We start from the raw sequence: 22,243 nt of genomic DNA on the forward strand, positions 1-22,243 counted from the left end.
TGAGGCCAGCCTGGTCTACAGAGTGAGTTGCAGGACAGTTAGGGCTACACAGAGAAACCCTGTCTGGAAAAACTATAAACACATAAACAAAAATAAATAAAAAATAAATAATGCTCATTCTGATAATCTAATTCATTAATTTTAATTATCCCAGAAAGTATCTGCTTTCATTATGATATTCAAAAAAATTGTATTTGATGATTTTCCCTCTTCTCTTCTATTCCTGTGATAGTTTTGTACCTTTCCAACCCATGAAATACGTGTGTATGCAGAAGTGTGCTCGTGTGTGTGTGTGTGTGTGTGTGTGTGTGTGTGTGTAGGTTAATGTTTGTGTCTTCTCTGTCATTCTGAACTTTAGTTTTTGTGATAGGATCTCTCACTGAATCTGAGGTCTCTTTTTTGGCCAGGATGGCCGGCCAGAACGTCCCTGGAACCTACCCCTAGCCCAGTGCTGGGAATACAGATGATGCACGACAAAGCATCTGTTTTTTCACATGGGTTATGAGGTTCTAAAGTCAGGTTCTTATACTTGTGAGCAAGCATTTTACCCATGAGCATCTCTTCAGACTCATGGATCTTAAAGAGACTTACAATAGGGGAAAAAATGACAAAGGAAAACACCAATTTCAGTAAAAACTTTGTTTCCAAAAATTCAGTGATTCTACACTCTTGTCATAATATTACATTCAAACTCAAAAATAGCAAGAGACTAAACAGAAAAAACCAAAACACCCCCAGCTGTGATTTAACAGATTTTTGAGAAGTTAACAATGACAAACTAAATTTTATGTCAGACCATGATGATAGCTCAGTCACCTTTCTGTGTTTACCACCCAGGTACTGCCAATATATTGTTTCATTTGATTATTCTTTACAATGAGGCAGGATGACTAGAATTCTTATTTTACATGTCAGGAAATTGAGGCTTTGAGAGGTTAATTACTTGTCAAAGGTCATTTTCTAGAAAGAACATGCACCATCTGTCTTACTGTAGTGTTAGTTCTGAATTAAAACATTATACCATATGAAAAGAACAAATGCAAAATAAAATGTTTACCTACAAAAAGATGAGCTAACAGCAACTTGAAGCAGTGGACTGTGATGCCATCTCCATGTCAGATTCTAAGGCTATCAGTGTGCAGCTTCCTATAACAATGACTTTACTTTGTCTCATACCATTGATGTCTTAGAAAAATGTTTTTCAAAATAGCTAACCAAATGAGAGAAAAATTAGAATTTTCATGAAATAAAGTAAATTATTCTGAGTATTATCTAATAAAACTATATTTATAATGCTTATACTTCTGAAATTCCTGGCTGTTTCACAGAGAAATTAAATATTGTATATTTGTGATTTCAGTCAGAAACAATTTGAGGAAATCATTGGTATTTTACTAATTGAATGCTAATGGACATGAATCCTTATAAACACAAAAGGAAGAAGACATAATATAAACTATCTAAAACTTGAAAACATGATAGCAGGTTAAGCCACAATAAACTCAAGTTTCATATCTTAAGTTTGGAATTTTAAGTGGAGTATATTAACTTTAAATTTATATGACTTAACATAATCTGTTTTTTTGTTTGTAATTATGGGAAAACTATTACATCCATTTTGAGTAATGAACTTTTGCTAACACCACTGTTAACTCTGTAGAGCAAGTACTTTGTGATCTAAAGAGAAAAAAAAATCTATCTACTTCACATGTAATTGAACCTGGAACATTTATACATTTAAATATCTAACTGCATGTAAACATTCATCCTTCTGGGAGACTTTCCATGTAGAAATGACTCATGGCAAAACAACACTGAAAAAGCCAGTATGTCTGGCAGTACCGCTTGTCCTGCCTGGTATTACTGAACCATCATCTGCATCCTTAGTCAATATTGACTTGGCTCTTTATGATAGCAGTGGCATTAAAAAGTTTATATAAATCAAGGTAGCTTAAAGATGTCAGCTTATTATACCTTGTACTGTGTGCTACCACTGTGACTCACTGCTTTTGAAATTAATAATCAAAATGTTCTTTAGCAATTCCAATTATTAGTTATCATTTCAATTTGTCATATATTTTAACTAGTTAATAAACATTTTAATGCACTTATTAGTGTACACTAAATAAATGAAATTTCTATTTATATTTCACATTTGCTAAAACTCTAACTGTACTAAGTGAAGTTTCCCAAGGGCCAGAGGAACTGTATATTTCCATTGTCATTTCTGGTCATTGTTATTGTTATTGTTGTTGGTTTTTCAAGACAGGGTTTCTCTGTGTAGCCTTGGCTGTCTTAGAATTCACACTGTAGACTGGGCTGACATTGAATACAGAGACCCACCTGTCTCTGCCTCCTGAGTGCTGAGACTAAAGGCGTGCATCACCATACCTGGCTTGGGTTGAATTTTTTAAAAAGACACCCTTTTGCTCTACAAATGGTTACAGTCCTCATTTCTCCCTGGAAATGTAAGTAATCTGGTAGCCTAAATAAGACCTTTAAAAAAATAACAATTCAAAGAAGATGCCAATGTAGGTGAGGATATTCTCATAATGCTACACACAGAGAAGAAGATATATAGGCAATTAATGGTTGCTGAGAGAGGGAGAATCAGTCTTCTCCACAACAAGTGCCATGACAAGTTACCTTATCCCAAGAGGTCAGCCCTAAACATATCTGACCAATGTTAAATGATTTCAGTAGCCTGAATTTACAAATTTATATATATATGAAACAATTATAATTAAAGAAGAGAGCACACAAATCTGTGAGAGAGTAACAAGGACATAGGAGAAACTGGAGGGCAGGCAGGGATGGGGGATGGGATAAATATAATACTCATTAATGAAATTTTTAGTCAGTCAGTCAATCAAACAGTAAATGACTCTCTGGGCTTATAGGATACAGGAATCAATATTTTGCTTTATAGCTTTCCAAACTTTTTCAATATGCAGTCAAACAGGGAAGTACCAAAATAATCTAATCTGCATACTGGGTGGAACCAGCTGTTATAGTTTGGCTAAATGGGTTTCTAACTTATTTATATACTCCTTTATGATACATATGAATTTGCTTGTGTAAACTCGTTCTGGAGTTTAAAACTTCATCACATTGCTAATACTAACTGAATAAAATCAGTGTAAAAATAAGAACATGAAAGAAAAATACTGTGTAGTTCAGATAATGCTATTCCTCTTTAATAAAAAAATTGTTGTAAACAAAATGGTATACTATTCCTGTGAATCTCTTTATACACACACACACACACACACACACACACACACACGAGTGAATGCATGTGCCCATTGTGTGTTTATTTATATTCGGTTGTGTGACTGTAAGCATGTGTATGCCATGACGGGTGTGCAGAAGTCACAGGTCAATGTTGGGTGTAGGTCCTCACTTGCATCTTATTTATAACAGATGCTCTCTCTCCTTTCCCTCTCCCTTTCTGTCCCTCTTTTCCCACCCCACTCTCCTGTCTCCAGGCTAACTGGTCCAGACCTCCAGGAGATCTGCAGGTCTTTGCCTCGCATTTTCTTGTAAAAGTACTGAGGTTACAGAAACACATTTTAACTTGGCTCTGGGGATTCAAACTGAGGATTCCATGTTTCCAGAAAAAGCACTTTAACACAACGAGTCATCTCCTTAACGCTTTCTTTTATTTTTCCTCATTGTAAGGTATAATATTAACAAAACACAGTTTTCATAGGTCCTTATTTCTGTATAGGTTATTTGTAGATAGTAATAATTTCTGAAGTCTTTCAGGGATCAGTGTCTTATAAACCCATTTTTTAAATTGTTGATGGAAGCACTGCACACAAATAAAACCAGTTCATCTAAGAAATAAAAGTTAAATTTCCTTCTTATTATCTACCACACATTTTATAGTAAGCATGTAGCCTCAGTTTCACTCCCAAGGCACCATCTAGTAGTTCCTTGAGATCATATATATTTATCACCCTCCATAAAAGATATGTTCAGCATCAAAGATACACCAATTAGTCATCTATTGGCGAATATCACAATGAACTAAATTAAAAAAGTTTCTTTTGAAGAATTTAGAGAACAATGAACAAAAACTATATAGTCTAATGTTGGGAGGCACGACCATGGAAAAGAGAAAAGGGCAATAGCTAAAAGGGATATAATGAGGGTACAGTACAGGCTCTTTTAGATAGTGTGGTCAGGAATACTTAAACAAAAAGTTGAATAAAGCAATAACAACAACAACAAAACTAACTGCAGTGACCTTCTGGGTGAACGGAAGACAGAAAACATACTGAGAAATGTCTGCGCTAATAATTAAGTGTGGCTGGAGTGAGCCAAGAGTGGAAACATTAAGAAATGAACAAGTATAGAGATAACTAGAGGTTGTATTGTCAGTGTCCTGTTCAAAAAGTCCTTTTCTGTACCCAATGAATTCAAGCCTACTTTCCACGTTCTCTTCCATCAGATGTAAGGATGTAAGGCATCTTGAATTATGTTGAAGTTTTTACTATACTTGGAGTTGAGTTTTGTATACATCAATTTTCATTCTTCTGCATACAATCATTCAGTTTGACCAGCACTACTTATTGAAGACTGTCTTTTTTTTTTTTTTGCTTCTTAAAACTCAGGGGTCTGTTGTTATGTAGAGTTATCCTTGGGTCTTCGATTTTATAATCATTGTTACTCAGAAGGTAATTCGATAGGTACGTCATGTCCAGTTATCAAAGCAATAACAGCAGATTCATGACTAGGGCCTGTGACCTCCTAGCCATGAATTTTTGGCTGGGTTTATAATACCAGCTGTAAATTCCTTCCTTTGGGCACCAAACCCAAAAGTGAAGTAGTTGGTCAAACCCGTAATAGGCTTGCTACTATTGCAGCAGTGAACCCATTTTGGTATTGCTGCATATAGCTAAAAAGACTGTTAAAAGCATTTATCCCTCAGCAGTACCTTCTGACTTTGTGAAGGCTAGCCAGCAGAAAGGAAATTCCTTTCTTCTCTTTATCTTTAGCAATAAGGTCTTATCATTTAGTTCTTGTGGCAGCCAACAGCAGTGGCCCTTGACTATACTCTTTTGGGGAATTCTGGGGGCTTCCTGACCAAAAACTTGTAGGGAGGCAGTCTACCCCTGTTACTGGATATTTTCATTTGTCAACCAGTGGTTTCCAGGAGCATGTTTACCCACCCACATAGAACACCCAGATGTTTGGTCAATGTCACTCTGGTTACTGCTGTGCTTCAGAAGTGATTGCCATTTAGATCAGGAGACTCGGGAAAGCGAGTTCCTTTATATGGTGTGAGTAAGTCTTTTCTAATTAGACCTCATTGAGGAAGATGAAAGGAAGGAGAAATTAGGCCTCTCAGGACTCACAAGTGCAGCATGAGCTCTCTCCTGCTTTCAGCCTTGCTGGCTTCCCTGAAGGTTTCACAGCGCCCACAGCTGTTGAACTACTTCCCTTCAGTAAGTCTCTTTTCTCTTCCTAGCACGGACTTTGTTCTCATTTCTGTGGAGGGTGCTGACAAACATGCCAAGCCACCACTCTAAGCTTCTAAAGCTGTTAGATCTCTAGCTCTTATTATGTCAACACGTTATATATATATATGTATATATATATATATTTTAACTATGTGAGGACTCAGGAAACATTATGGGGAGAGATTCTAATTAGTCTCACAGTAAATAGCGTTTCACTGAACACTGACAGGCTTTTTTCCCCCTCAAGACTTCTTAAAATTCCAAATTTCAAGAAAGGGTAAAAGTGAAGAGTTTTTGATAATGTTTTTCAAATATGAACACTGTAAGCTCAGGAAAAAAAGAGAAACAGTGATGGTAGGTGATACTTGTCTCACTAATATGTCTCTTATCTCTATAAATAACTAACCTTGACAATGGGCTAGGTTAGTGTTATATTCAATAATTTCATTCATAAATTTATAGTTGAATTGTCATATTTATTGCACAGATAACTGCTGTGCAAAAGAAACTTATTCTGAAGAAATTTTTCAATCTAGTGTTAAATTTTGAGTTTTTATTAATTGACACATATGTACAGAAGACTTGCCATAATATAATGAACAAAAAGACTAGCAGGGAAATTAAAACACACACATGTAATTATGACACTGAGGAGCATGGAGCATATATTCTGAGAGAAACACTGTGAATAAATATCACAGGAGTTCTAGACAGAATGAAATCACTTCTGCAGAAAGAGCAGGAAAAGACTAATAGAAGAGTTGGTATTTCGTGAAGGCTCAGTGAGAATAAGTAGATTAACTATTCCAGAATAAATAGCTGACACAGGGATAAATATTATACTGAGAAAGCATTTGTTGCACTTATAAGGTGTATTGTAAACAATTCATTTTTGGGGGGGTCTTCTTTTTTTGTATTTCCTTTTTATTTTAGAAACAAACTTATTTTCCATATCAGTCCTCCCATTCCCTTGCCCTCCCATCCTCCCATGCTTTCCATCAACCCCCCTCCACCCCATCCCACTCTCCATGGATAGTGAGGCCCTCCATGGGGGAACCATCAAAGTCCATCACACATTTAGGGGAAGGCCTAGGCCCTCTTTTGCATATCTGGGTTGCAATAGTAACCCTCCATAGGGAATGGGTGCCCGAAGTCCATCTGTGCACTAGGGATAAACACTGGCTCCACTGTTAGAAGTCCCATAGACTGCCCAGGCCTCCCAGCTGGAACCAACATTCAGAGGGCTTAGTTCAGTCCTATGTTGGTTCCCAGATTTATGACTAGGGTCTCTGTGCTCTCACTAGTTCAGGTCAACTGTTTCTGTGGGTTTCTCCTGCATGGTCTTGGCTCCTTTGCTCATCTCTCCTTCCTTCCCAAAACTGGATTCCAGGAGTATGGCACAGTGTTTAGCTGTGGGTGCCTACTTCAGCTTCGATGAGTTACTGGATGAAGGCTCTAGGAATGGCAACCAAGGTAGTCATCAATCTCATTATAGGGGAAGGGCATCAAAGACAGCCTCTCCATCACTGCCTAAATTCTTAGTTGGGGACATCCCTGTGGATCCCTGAACATTTCTTCAGTGCCAGACCTCTCTCCAAACCTATGCTGGCTCCCTCTCTCAAGGTATCTCCTTTCTTGCCCTTCTCTATTCCTCCCATCAGAGTCCTCCTGATCCCTCCTGTTCTTCACCCCTCCCCTTCCGACCACCTCTACTTCCCCCCTCCAGTGCTCTCAATTTGTTCAGGGGTTCTTGTGCCCCCTTCCCTTCTTTGGGGGGACCATGTGTTCTTCTTTTGGAGTCTTCCTTGTTTCCTAGTTTCTCTGGTGGTGTGGTTTGTAGGCTGGTAGTCCTTTGTGCTATGTCTAATATCCATATAAGTGAGTACATACTCTGCTTGTCTTTCTGTGACTGGGTTACCTCACTCAGGATGGTTTCTTTTAGTTCCATCCATTTGCCTGTGAATTTCAAGATTTCATTGTTTTTTTTCCGCTGAGTAATACTCTATTGTGTAAATGTACCACATTTTCTCCATCCATTCTTCAGTTGAGGGCCATCTAGGTTCTGGCTATTACAAACAACACTGCTATGAACATAGCTAAACATATGTCCCTGCTGTATGAATGTGCATTCTTTGGGTGTATGTCCAATAGTGGAATTGCTGCATCTTGAGGTAGACTGATTCCCATTTTTAAGAGAAATCTCCATACTGATTTCCAAAGTGGTCATACAAGTTTGCACTCCCACCAGCAATGGAGGAGTGTCTCTCTTTCTTTACATGCTCTTCAGCATAGACTGTTATTGGTGGTTTTGATTTTAGGCATTTTGGCTGGTATAAGATGGAATCTCAACATTGTTTTGAGTTGCATTTCCCTGATGGCTAAGGATGTTAAGCACTTTCTTATGTGTACTTTAGCCATTTTAGATTCCTCTATTGAGAATTCTTTATTTAATTCTGTAACCCACTTTTTAATTGGATTGTTTGATATTTTGGTGGCTAGCTTCTTGAGTTCATTGTATATTTTGGAAATCAGTCCTCTGTCAGATGTGGGGTTAGTGAATATTTTTTTCCATTCTGTGGGCTGCTGTTTTGTCTTATTGACTGTGTCCTTTTTCTTACAGAAGCTTCTCAGTTTCAGGAGGTCCCATTTATTAATTGTCAGTCTCAGTATCTATACCAGTTTGTTCAAGGGTACCTCCCACTTTCTCTTCTAAGAGGTTCAGTGTGGCTGTATTTATGTTGAGGTCTTTGATTCATTTGGATTTAAGTTTTCTGCATGGCAGTAGATAAGGATCTATCTGCGGTCTTCTATATATTAGCATCCTGTTATACCAGCAATTAATGGTTGCTAAGATGTGGGAAATCATATTCCTCAATGGCAGCCTCTGGTAAATTGCCTTTCCTCCCTCTCATGCTCATAAGGCAGTCCTAATCTGAGACAGTGGGACACAAAACAACACTCAGAACACTAACGGAAATAAGAGGGCAACTTCTTGGCAACTTCCACCCCTCTTCCTGTTGGGGTGGAAGAGGAAAAGGCAGGATAATGGGGGACAATATGATCCAAGTGCAGACTGCATGTGCCATGCATGCGCATGTGTTGTGAACTGTCAAAGAACAAATGAAGAGTTTTAAGAAATGACAAAGATTATCCATGTATGAATCAACTGACACATATGGAACTAAAACTATGCTGATTATGAGTGTTAAGGGAGATACTGTTTGTTTATTTAACAAAATATAAAGCTTTTAATGGATAGAAATGTTTATAAAATCTGAAACCCACAAACTACAATTGACAGACCGATTCTTACATTAGTTTCTTGTCTCTTGCTGGGAACAAACATTAATAACAAAATATTTTATAAGATCCTCTTAAAGAGGGTTGAGTCATTCTATAGAATAATGAAGAGCAATTGAGAGAGACATGTTGATGTTTAGTTTTACAAGTTGTTATTATTATGAGGAAAAGAAAACTGTGTAAATTGAGGATGTAAATAGTATCATTCTTGCATACAAAGTCAGAGAAAATAACTATTTCTGTGCTAATGATTCCTTTACTTACTAGTTGTTTTATATCCCAATAAAGAAAAAAGTTTTGGGCTGGAAAGATGGTTCAGTGTAGCACTGACTCTTCTTCCAGAAGACCTGGGCATGGCTTCCAGGACCCACATGTTAGCTCACAACTGTCTGTAACTCCTGTTCTGAGGAATCCAAAACCCTATTCTATGTTTCACAGGTGCCAGACAAGCATGTGGTGGACATACCTGCAGGTAAAACACCCATACAAATAAAAATAAATCTTAAAAAGGGATTATGAAATCGTGTATGTAACACTATTAATACTTACACTGCACAGTGTTTTAACTGTGTGTGTGTGCGTTTGCATAAAGCAAGTTGCACTCCTTTACTACACTCACTCTTAACCCTTCTTATCCCTTCTGCTATGTGCTATGGGAAGAATCAGCATCAAAGCCCCCACTAGGGTTCATTGCATTATAAATTACCCACTCTAGGCATTGCTTATGTGTGTGTGTGTGTGTACATATATTACAAAGTTACACAGTTCATATAAGGTAGATTGAGACACACATGTAGAAAAATTAAGAATTTTACTGTTAGCTGAATGGTGGTGGTGTATGCCTTTAATCTCAAAAGCAGGTCAGCCTGGTCTATAGATTAAGTTCCAGAACAGCCAGGGATACATGGATTAAATCCTGTCTTGAAAATCCAATTTTTTTTACTCTTTTTGAGTACATTTTTCTTTTATTGAAAATGGATACTTTCATGTAATATATCCTGATTATAGTTTTCTCTCCCTCTTCTCCCCCCAGTTTCACCTCACCTCCTGACCCATCTGTATCTAACCCCTTTCTGTCTCTCATAAGAAAAGAAACAGGCTCTAATGGATAATAATTAAATTCAATTAAAACAAAAAACCAAACACACTGAGACAGGACAAAACAAGGAAACAGAAGGAAAGAGCCCAAGAAAAGGCACGAGAACAGATACAGATGCAGAGACCAACTCTCTGGAATCCCATTAAAACACAAAACCAGAAGCTAGAATATATACAATATATACATAAAGGATGTTAGGGTAAAAAGAGAACAAAAAATAAAAAAAGAGTAAATATTAAAAAAAGAAAAAGCCCTGACATGACATTGTGAGACAAGGAACCTCCAAAGATGTCAGTGAGTCATTTCCTGCTGGCCATCTACCACTGTGCATGCAGCCTACCCATAGGAGTAAGTTTCCTTCCCCAGGGAGACTCCCTTGGAGAAAACTGCATTTTTATTAGCACATAGTTATCAACTGGAGATAGCTTCTGGGTTAGGGATGGAGCACATGTCCACTCCTTTCAGCTCTAGGGCCAAACTGGTGCTAACCCATGCGGGCCTTGTGCATGCTCCCTCAGCCTATGAGTTCATACGGGCATGGATCCTGTTGATTTAGAGGGCCCTGCTTCCTTGGTGTCCTCCAACCCCTCTGGTTCTTGCAGTTCTTCTGCCTTCTCTTTCACAGGGGTCCCTGAGCAGTGAGGGAAGGGATCGATGGAGACAGCTCATTTAGGGCTGAGAGTTTCATGGTCTCTCACTTTGCATACTGTCTGGTTGTAGGGATCAGTATTTATTCTCATCTGCTGCAGGAGGAAGCGTCTTTTTGAGTATGCTTTATAAAATCTCTGCCTTTACGATTTCTATGACTTTGAAATGTATATCACAAACTCATTAAGTAGGGTTTGTACTTAGTCCAATTTTCACTGTGTTGGAACATGTAATACTGTAGCTAATTGTCAAAAATATGTGTTTACATTATAATGGGCTATGTGTATGTGTGAGAAAAATTGTCAAAGCTTAAAATGTCCCTCATGTCATATTATGGTTTGTCTACCTGTGTACTCTTCCACAGACACTGAGAAGCAAATTAACCACCCAAACACATGTGACATTTTACAAGTGTGTCAGTTTTCTATGGATGCTGTAACAAAGTACTATAAATTTAATGTTAAGGATACAAAAAGACCAAAATCAGGTATCAGGTGGACTCACTTTCTGCGTTGGCTGCTTGTCTTCCTAGACAAACTAGGTGTTTGCATTTTGGTGGCAATCTTTTGCATCATTTCTGTTACGTGGCTGTTCTTTGCCTGTGTATCTTCATGATGTATTTCCTCCGTGTCTATCTGACTCAGGGTACAAGTTTCCTCTCTATAAAAATACCTATCATGGAGGATTAAAGCTCACCCAAATGGCCACATTTTTACTAATTTCCCTCTACAATGACTTTATTTCAAATAAGATCACATTAAGAAGTTATGGAAGTTCAGCCTAGTTTTCAGGGAGTAACAATTCAAGCCACACACACACACACAAAATCAACCACTGCAGATGTTTTTTTTTTTTTTTTTTTGCTGGGAAGATACTAGACTTAGTATTCAAGAACCAAACAGAACATTGTAGATCAATTTCTTTTATCATTTCCACCAAGAAAATGCAATATTTTACATTTAACCCAAAATACTTCTCTCATACATCCCACAGAAACCAGAAGCAAAAGTATCATAAGACAATTATTTATCCTTATTATATAGTATGAACTTTTTATAACTAGTCCTAGAATGGAAATGAAATAATTCTGTTAAGTATCTTTAGTGACATTTCCATAACAATTTCTCATAGCATATTATAAAAGGCAAAGCTCATGTTATATAACATACATTGTGTGTGTGTGTGTGTGTACATCTATCTATATATATACACACACATATATATACACACACACAATTTTAGAGGTGGCATTTAGATGAGCAAACACTTCATTTAACCAGCCTTCACTTATACAACTGATTATTTAAAGAATGATGTAAATTTAATGGTATAAACTTAAAGGTTACCTATGTAAGAATTAAAGGTAAAAAATTATGTCCTAGGTCATTTAAATACTATAAAAATCCTTTAAATCCTTAGAGTTTAATTTAATTGAGGAATTTCTTCAGCCACAATTACAATATCAGTTACAGGAGTTTCTCAAACAATATTTACTTGAACTGAAGTATAAAATGTTTTACCTGTAGTAAACTCGTAATGTCTGTATTTCTTCTTCCAGCCTTCTGTATTGTTCAACTGCAGTCTCTCTGGCTTGCTTCATTGATAGTAATTTTGCCTGCAAATATTAGTTTTGGCATGTTAAAACACAGGATTAAGTGTGAATATGAGTTAACCTTTGTTAGTTTAAAATTGTAGCCACATTTTTAGCAGTCAAAAATTCCCACAAAATAGTCCAAGATATTGTTAATAGAAATACTAAAGACAAAATTTAGTAAGTGTATTAACTTTGCTAGTTACTAAGCTTCAACCTTATTTTATCTGTATTATCAGATATGCCCTTCTGCAATGTTTAACTTTATACACAGAACTCAGAATGTGGAACATGGGTTCAGAGAAGTGTCTACAGTAGAGATAAGCACAATGGGCATTTCAGATACAAATTTAATGTGGCTCCACTGCCTGATCTCACTAGATTTTCTTTTAACTTTATTAACAGTAAAACTCAGAAAATTCTAAGTATGTTGTCAAGCTATCTTTGATACACAAAACTATGACCTGATTCTTACAGATATAACTTAACTCTTTCAATCCCTTTCTGCAAGGAAATTTTTTTCTCTAAAAATTAGATTGATGGCAACTTTCACTGCTAGAGATACTTTGTTGAGGATGTAATCTTAAAGCATAGGCAATAAAGCCTACAAAATTTTAAATTGAGAGTATTTTAGCTGGTAAAACATAATCATCATACATCTTAATGGGAACTGAGGTATTTTCATGTATGTATACATAGTGTGATATTTGGAAAAAGGTAAACGTTTCTATTTCTTATAGATTTATCAGTCTTTCGTGGCATAAACTTACAAGGTATTTTTCTCCTAGCGTTTTGCAGTGAACTATTACCTCAATTGTTATTTTGGTAAAGCTCAATGTTGTAATTTTAAAATAATTTTCCATGATCCGACCACCAATCCCACAATTTTAAGAAATGATTACTTTAAAAATATGGCACTAGTAAGTCAAGTTTTAGTATTATTTATTCAAAGTTTAATTTGCATGAAAATGCTCTCTTTGAGTTTAAATAGTCTTTGACAGTGAACATGCAATTGTTTCAAACCTTGAAAACAACCCTGTCAATAATTAAAAGTAATTTAAAGTCTGGAGTTTCAGCATTTTGTTGAATGCATATGATTTCAGTGGAATTAGTTTCCTGCATAAGAATGTAGTAAATAAGAAAAATAATAAAAACCCAATTATGAGAAAATTAATTAGTGTAATGAAAATGAACACTAGATAATGCAACTTTTCTATTTTAATAATTGAAAATTACAAAAGCATTCAGCAGTCTGGATATTTGCATGTAAGTTTAGGTACAAGATATTAGTTTATTTTCTATCTGGGCTAAGGAATTCTTACAGATTTATTCTGTAATTAAATTTAAAAAGTTTGAATGATTGCTTTAATCTTCTATATTCATAGCTATAGGTGAGATATCCCACAAACTAGGAAAAAACATTCAAAATAAACTCTCATTTCCATGTTAAAAATGTTTTTCTACTTTACTGTAGTTTTATCCTTTAGGCATATTTTATTGGTTGTATTTTTGTACCTTTTCTAATTACAGTCTTATTTTTAGATCAAATTCCATGAAAGTGAAACATATATAAAGACATCAAGTAAGTATTCAAACAGATTTTAATAATTAGGCTTACGAGTTGTAAGTTCCAGAAAGTTAAACTCATTGATTTCAAACCTATTATCTGTATTTTTATGAGGCAGAGTAAGAACTTTTGGTGAGGATGTTCTGGTACACACAGTTCAGCCTAGGTCTTGACCATAAGGCAGTCTTCTCTTCAGCTTTTCAATGGTTCCACTACAGGCATGAGCCACTACACCTGGTTTCTTCTGTAAATTCTGACCAACAAGCGTGGTCACGTGACAAGCATCACATTCAAGAAACAAAGCATTCCCATTATCTCCATATGTCTCATGGAGCACCAATGTAGTCACTAGCCTCCTTTTATACTTAACCTTTGTCCCTCCCTATATCTTTGCCTTCTTTAGCTTATTTTACTTAATATATTTTGAGATGAATCTACATTATTGCCTTTATAACCAGTGAGCAATGCTACACTGAGAGCCATAATGTGACTATCTATTCACCAGTTGACTGACATTTTACTTTTATTTTAGAAGTCATTAATACAATTGCTATAAATATCTGTATAAATGCCATTTTCATTTTTCTTGAGTAGCTGCCTAGAAGCAGAATTTCTGGGTCTTATGGTGTGTATATTTATATATTTCATGACGCTATCACAAAACTTGGTGATTTCACTGAAACAATGTTAAAGGTTCCATCTTGGAAGGATGTTAGCAGTTGAATTTCTCTTACGGGATGAGATGGTACCAAGTGCTTGAAAGACATTACTACAGTCTATCCTTTCAAACAAACAATAGGATGATCCACATTATTTCCAGCTTAAATGATGAATCAAATCACCATTAGGCAACAGAATTACTGACAACCAGATTAATCATAATGCATTTTCCACATTCCGTGTCCTTTTATGATACCTGAAATAATAAAGACTTGTTGGTTGCCTAGTGCTAATGTATATACCTATTTTGAGTACTGTGGTTGGAATAGGACAGCCATTTACTACAACAGAAAGGAAATACACGTTGATAGTAAGTCTTTTCTAGCAGTTTGAAGTTGCAGATAAATGCAGGATTATAGTTTTCACAGAACTGAACAATATTTACTGTTGCTATTATGGATAAGGATCTTTATCTTACTTTGAAATCTTTTTATGTTTGGTTTCAATGTGTTTTTAATAGTTATAGTCTGAAATAGTTCAGCCTTCCTTTGGTATCACCAAGATCAATTAATGCAAACCACTCTTCAAGACAGAGAACAGGCAGCTCCTTGTCTTCATGACATCTACTAAATAAAGGAGCACGATGACAAATTAAATTGAGTCAGGATGCAGATTTGGGAAGCGCCTTAGAGGTAACACAGTCTTCTGTTTTCATGATAAGGAAATTGTTGCTATTGCAAACACTTGGAACCTGTCCAAGGTTTCACAGCTAATTAAAAAGTAGGCTGAAATTAGAACAGAAATATTCATAAAGCATTGTTTGTTTTATAAGACCACACTTTAATATGACATAATTTAAGAGTATGCTAATTTTTAAACTCATAATTTTTACAAATAACCTTAAGTATATTGAACTCTGTGATGACTATGAACGTATCTAAAGACATCTTCTTGAATGTCTTTAAAGATGGGTCTAGATGATTGTTCAAGCAAGGGCTATACATCATGTAGGATTTTAGCTCTCAAACTTGCAAGCAGAAGAAGAATTCAGTAGATAACATGTAACTTAAATGCTGGCAAAAACATAACCTAAAAATTGAAAACCATTATCAAAATGATAAAAGTCAGATTTCATTTACAGCTCCTTCTCAGAGACAGACTTTGTTTGCTCAATACATTGTGTAAAGCTCTTTAGAGCATTTTTAGTGGTTGTATTTTACCCTCATGTGGTGACTTTTGACTTACCAAAATGGACACAATTGAATCCTTCATTCAAAGAGAATATATGCACTGTTCAATGATCTATGAGGTGATCTGACATGAGAGAGAAAACAGGCGATTGTGGAAACAGAAATTATCATACTAATAATTGAAGTTTATCCTTGACTGGAAGCATGACTCACAGAACTGAGACAGAGTGTTGGAAGTATGGTAGAAACACAGCATGACAAGGTCTGTGGAACCAGAAACTTGGGGTATCCTGGTCCCTCCGTGCAAGCTGTCTGTGCAGGCAATCTGGTATTCCATTTCTCACCTACAAAGTGGGGTAAGCTAAAATCTATTCTCAAGGTGCCGATACTAATAAAATATAATAAAACAAATGAAATACATAAAATATACCCAGAGCATAGAAAATGCTTTAATGTGCTGTTGGTGAATAAATCGTAGGAAAAAAGCTGAATCACCAACTTGGTGAGTTAGGAGTTGGAGAGGTAGTAAATAGCTACCAAACAGGTGAAGAAAATAAATCTTCAGCATCACTCTCCCTTTTAAGCTCAATACTTTTTGACTCAGACCAAGGATAACGAGCCTCTGTGAAGTAGTTTCTGGGTTTTCTTGTGATACTGAGTATCTTTACCAAGAAAATCACTGTGGACCAAGATAGGGCATATACACCATTTAATAATTATGTGCAATATATTAATAATTGTAAAGAAAAAAAGACAGCCTTGCTTTCTCAGGCACATATTGCTCTATCCTCTTTCTTGGCTATACAGCTTCTGCATAGTTCTCACTATTATGAAGTTTATAAGAGATTTAAGTATAAGATGTTATTGAATTTGACATAGTGGGGAAATTGAATGCTTTTACTGAAGGCATAAATGTTATTTCTACAATTTTGGAAGGGAATAAAATAAGAGAGAACAGTATCATTAACTGTGTGGATATTTTAGCAACAAGAAAGGGGGTATAGAAAGAAATCCAGGTTTCCCAAACATCATAGTATGTTATAATTTTATATGCATCCATAACAAAATGAAAATACTGCACAGCAAACAGCATTCTATGGAGTCATTTACTTATTTCTACAATGCACCATCATGGTAACTCCTATTTCCACTTTCCAAACAGAAGATTATTATGTAACTTACAAAACATCAGTTTATTACTCAATGATAGAACAAGAATTTGAATTCAGCACTCTGGGTTCAAAAGACTCCTTGCCCTTAACCATTACAGTCTAAACACTAGGCAGAATTTGGTACTTCAAAAATCAGGTGTTTAGAAGCAGAGATCCACAGCTAAGCACTGAGCTCAACTCCTGGAATCCAGTTGTAGATATGGAGGAGTAATGAGCAAAGGGGTAAAGACCAGGCTAGGGAAACCCACAGAAACACCTGACCTGAACAATGGGTAAGGAGTTCATGGACCCCAGCCAGAAACCTGGGGAGCCAGCATACGATCGAACCAGGTCCCCCGAACTTAAGTGTCAGTTAGGAGGCTTGGGCATCTATGGGGCCTCTTGAGATGGAACCAGTATTTATTCCTAGTGCATGAATGGACTTTGTGAGCCAATTCCCACATAGAGGGATACTCTCAGCCTAGATACAGGGGTGGGAGGGTGGGGAAGGAGGGCCTAGGTCTTGCTCCAAATGATGTGACAGACTTTGATGATCCCCTATGGAAGGTCTCACATTCCCTGGGGAGTGGGATGAGGGGAGTTGGTGGGAGGCATGGGAGGATGGGAGGGAGAGGGAACAAGGATTGTTATATAAAATAAGGTTGTTTCTAATTTAAATTTTTTAAAAAGGAAAAAATTTAGGTGTTTAAATGCAGGTAAAATTATAGAGACTGAGCAGGTTATATTTCTATGTTTATGTATACATATGCATATACATACATTAACAACAAACAATGAAAAAGAAGTCATGAATTTAAAAAGGAGTAAAAAGGAGTATATGGGAGGGTTTGGAAGGAAGAAAGGGGGAAGTGTTACAATTATAATTTCAAAACTAAAAGAAATAATTAAAAATGATGTTAATGAATTACATAAGCTTACATAAGGAAACTGAAATACTTGAACAAGATTGTAAGACATTTGTGTTTTTCAGCTACTTAATTCACAACATTAGCCCACTCTACTTTCATCCACATGTTCAGAGATAACAGTAACTTATGCCTGAGTAGTATTCCATTATGTGCATTTATCACTTTTTCTTCATTGGCTGATAGACATCATACATATTTTCATGTATTGGCTATTGTAATACTACAATTAGTGTGGGAGTGCATCTGTTTCTGATGTATGATTTCATTCCTTTAAGATACATGCTCAGAAGTGAGACTGCTAGATTATGTGGCAATTTTGTTTTTACATTATGGGGAACCTTTACCCTGCGTTTTATACCAGTTATAATAATTTACAGCCCTATCAGCAGTGTTCAAAGTACTTTTTCTACACATCCTTAGTGCTCATCTTCTGACTTTTGGATAACTGTTATTCTAGGCATATACCTGATCATCAGTGATGGTGAACATCTACTGCTGATGCTTGTCTCCATTGCAAAATGTCTATTGCCTACTTTTCTATCAGGTTGTTTTCTTAAGTAGGGTTTATTATAATTTTATATATTATTCACTTGTCAGATGTGTAGTTCGCCTTTTAGCTTTATTGTTTGCAAATTTTCTTTTTAAGAAATTTAAAAAGTTTTGTGTTTAACCATTCATGTACATGCTAACTCATCTGCGCAATGTATGTCTCTTTCTTGTATCCTTTATACTTAATGAATCCTATTTCATGAAATACTAATTCTGACCTTATGATTGTTGATAATTAGGTATCAGATACATGTTTGGCCCCTGAGACTTCTTGGTTATTCTTCTGAAAGTCATTCTTACTGACATGCACAATATTACCAAAGAAATTCACAGGTTTCACATATTATCTAGTTATCATTTAAGAATATATATATGCATATATATGTTAATCAAGTGTTACAATAATTTGTTTACCACTCTAGTTGGTGGCATGAAGCTGGAAGACTGAGATACTAAAAATGAAGTAGACTAAAGTCTCATGCAGTAACCAACTTTATTCCTGGCATCAGACAGTCTATATAGTCTGAGGGGTAAGAAGAGTCATCTGAGTAAAGTGTACAATCACAAGGACAAACTACACATGACAAAAACGCATTTTTCCAAGGAGGCATATAAACAAATAACAGTAGCCAATTGTAATGAATAATCTAAGTGAACTACTCCTACCCACTATACCTGGAAGGGGCACAAAAGCATATTCCAAGAACAATTCTCTGTTTTTGAAGAAAGTGGTCACAAAACATTTGTCTTATTTTCTCACAAGCACTCAGAATTCTCACAGGACTCCAATCTTGGACTGTGTTTTGATAATGATCATCAGTGAGTGTCTATTAAATAAATGAATTTTGTTCTAGCCACATTACCTATTCTTGAGGTTAATTTCCTCAAGAAAAAAACAATATATATAAAAAAGTATCAATCAGAGCGTGGGTTCCTAGGCTGGGAGTGTAGCTTAATAGTAGAGCGAATGCTTAGCATGTAGGTTCCTAACAAAGCCTATTGTCTCTCTCATGTCAGGATACATTCCTTTCACTAAGCTCTGTGGTGTCACCTAAGAACATGAGCACACAGAGAAAATTAAAGTCTTATTTAAACTCAAGAAGCAAACATTTCCCCGAATGACAATATATTCTCTTCTACATTTCAGTCATAAACATTTTTCTACATGCAGTACATTTCTATTTAGTTAGACTTTTAACCAGTAGAATTTTGTTTATTTGTTCAGGATCGTGTACGTTTTTGCATTACATCTATTGTACACTTCGTCACCTGAACACCTGCTGAACTAAAATAGTCTAGCCAGAAAAAAAATGAAATTATGCAATCTGCAATTCAGTCCATGGCAAGCACTTGGGTAGAATTTCTTTTATACTTTTCAACATCAATTACTTAACAGCCTGCACAAAAATATTGCCAACTGAAAAAGCTAGAGAAGCAAGGGTATCCAGGTGAACATGACTATCACCTTAGCTCAGTACTTTTCAGATTCTTACATTATATAAGAATCATAATCACTGCCAAGTAACCAGAAAAGTCTCAAATTCATAATGGTGTTGAAGGGGAAAAATCAACCTGATTATGTGATTGTGTGATCTCTAATAAATATGCACCTCATAGCATTCAGATAGCTTTGTTTGTGTGTGTGTGTGTGTGTTTGTGTGTGTGTGTGCTACAATTACATATACAGTGGCTACTGAAGATTTTGATATATAATTAATAAAAATATATAAAAGCATAATTGTAATTCTCTATTGTCAAGACTATATTAAATATATCATACTGAACCAGACCACAATTAAGAGTATTAAAGATTTAAGGAAAAGTATTAATTTATAATTTTTTGCAAACTAGTTTTATTCAGGTGTTAAGGTTCAAGCCTACAAATTTTCTATTCACTGATTGATTGTAAATAACAACAAGAAAACCCCAAAGCTTTCTGACTTAAATAAAACTTTAAAAAAATCAGCTTAGATTTTAAATAATAGCAGGAGAAGCAAGATTTTACAAATACACTACTAGGTTTTCTTAAAAACTTCAAGTTTACATAAAGGTATTAAAATAAGTAAGCTAATGTATTTAGGAGATGGTAACTTAGAAGAAGAGAGGGCTCGCTACAACTGACTTCAGGCTAATCAACACATGCAATAATTTAAAGAGAAATTCGGCATCTCAATATGGAAATTGCTTTTGAGTTGTGCATGTGAAGGCAGAAAAGAATTCTGTCTTTCCTTGTCTCCGTTTGGATGCTCACACAGCAGCACAGCCCAGGGCACACTGCTGCGGATTTTAACTGTTGTATGGAACTACTCAAAATGCTTTTGATCCATTTTATCTTCTAAGTTAGCAAAGAAATGTTGCAATAAGAAACACCAACAAAGATCTGGAAAAGTTAAGCTCTGGATTACCATATTGTGTGCTCCTGCCATTCAATGCTTCATACAAAGGCAGTGGTGTTCAAAGTAAGAAAAAAATGTAAGAAGAAGAGAAAAAAGGGAAACTCGTCTCAGAAAGTGCAAAGCATCAAGTAAATAATATTCTTCTACATCACTTCTTTTTCACAGACTGGATGCTAAAAGAGTTGCAGCAATTAGGCTTTTGTTAATTACCAGCTGTTGAAACAGATGTGTTGACGATCCTTATTAGTTAACAGCTGGGTGAGAAGAACAATTGATGCTCCCTAAAACCAACAGCCAGCTGCTCTTCAGTAATTATCTCCAATTAATAATACAGGTGATAACAGCAAAAAGCTCCCATTCCTCTTTTTCAATAACTTTTGCAGTTTCAATAAGCATGGGTTTATCATTACACAGTAATAGATAACACATTTATTACAATAAGTAAGGTTGGTATATTGGAGTTGCATTAACTGCAGGGTAGTTTCCATTATGTACTTCTGCAGGAGGAATCAGACAAGTGCTAAAAGTAGAAGCAGACATTCTGTAGGCTTTTATTTATCATATTTCAAATGTCACTGCCAACTTCTCTAGTACTAACAATAATAGCTAAGCACTTAAGTTCTTTGAAAAAGAGAAGCATAGCTAAAATCTGTTCTTTTTTATTTCCAGGTGTTTTCACCATCATGTTTTATATTCAGTTCACTGAAGCAATATATTTCCTCTTGGTATGCCTAAATACCAGTGTGTTGTTCTCTGGCTTATATTTCCTAGGTGACTGGTAGAAGCAATTTTACTAAACTGAAGATTTTATCTCGGAGCAGTAAAAATCTCATGTATACAAAGCGGTCAGCAAAACAAACAAGCAAGCAAGAAATCAAGAAACACACTTTAGTTTTGTAGACATCACCTTATGACATGTAATATTCAGGTTTCTAATTGTAATATTAAAAGAAACATTCCAATAAATCACACCAATAACATCACAATGATTACATACCTTAAAACTACATTTTCTATATCTTGCATTTTAGATGTTTATATTAAAACCTCACTTACTAGAAATGTAATACAATGATGTAAAGAAGCTAGGCAAACCATCTCAGTCCTATGAAGTTGTCTGCAAGAATTCAAAACCATATGTATTCACTAATTAGAGAACACTTAAGACACTGCCTTTCTGAAAACAAGGATTAGAGCTGGCTGAATACCCCTCTTTCGCAAACCTTCCTTGTGGCTCTTTTGGGTCATCACAAGCAGCTTGTTTTTCCAGAATTAAATAGAAAAGCCTGCTGATTATCAGTACTGAGTGCCCCAGTCAGGCATCAGGACGATTAATAAGGACATAAACTTTAAATAACATGTAAATAAATCATTGCAGCACAAGTGGATGTAATAAAAAATTGAACAAAGACAAATTTCCAAAATCAATATCATTTAGGTTGCCACGTGGGTTATATAGATGTCTGCTATAAAAATCATTATATAAATACTCTCACTACATGGTATATAATTGTGGCTCCTAAAGGGAAACTGTAATGCTCATATAATTAATTATGAAGTAGAGAGAAATGGACATACAAAAACTATTTCTATAAAAGTAACTTGGCAGGAGAATATGTAATAAGAAGATTCTGTAATTACAGGGAATCATATAATATATAGAAGCTAATACAATATATAACTAGCAAAGCAAAG

General features: G+C 35.7%; 1 protein-coding gene across 10 annotated transcripts in view; it reads right to left on the reverse strand.

The window, feature by feature from the left end:
• The window catches only part of Mipol1 (mirror-image polydactyly 1), a 258,732-nt gene that overhangs the window by 79,329 nt on the left and 157,160 nt on the right, over window positions 1-22,243 (reverse strand). For all 10 annotated transcript variants that reach the window (XM_013120827.3, XM_040743048.1, XM_040743050.1 and 7 more), the window contains one exon: window positions 12,036-12,130. In XM_013120827.3, coding sequence (XP_012976281.3) covers window positions 12,036-12,130 — 95 coding nt within the window. The remainder of the gene's footprint in view (window positions 1-12,035; window positions 12,131-22,243) is intronic.

The sequence above is a fragment of the Mesocricetus auratus genome, unplaced genomic scaffold (genome assembly GCF_017639785.1).
Source record: "Mesocricetus auratus isolate SY011 unplaced genomic scaffold, BCM_Maur_2.0 Super-Scaffold_15014, whole genome shotgun sequence".
Taxonomy (NCBI): Eukaryota; Metazoa; Chordata; class Mammalia; order Rodentia; family Cricetidae; genus Mesocricetus; species Mesocricetus auratus.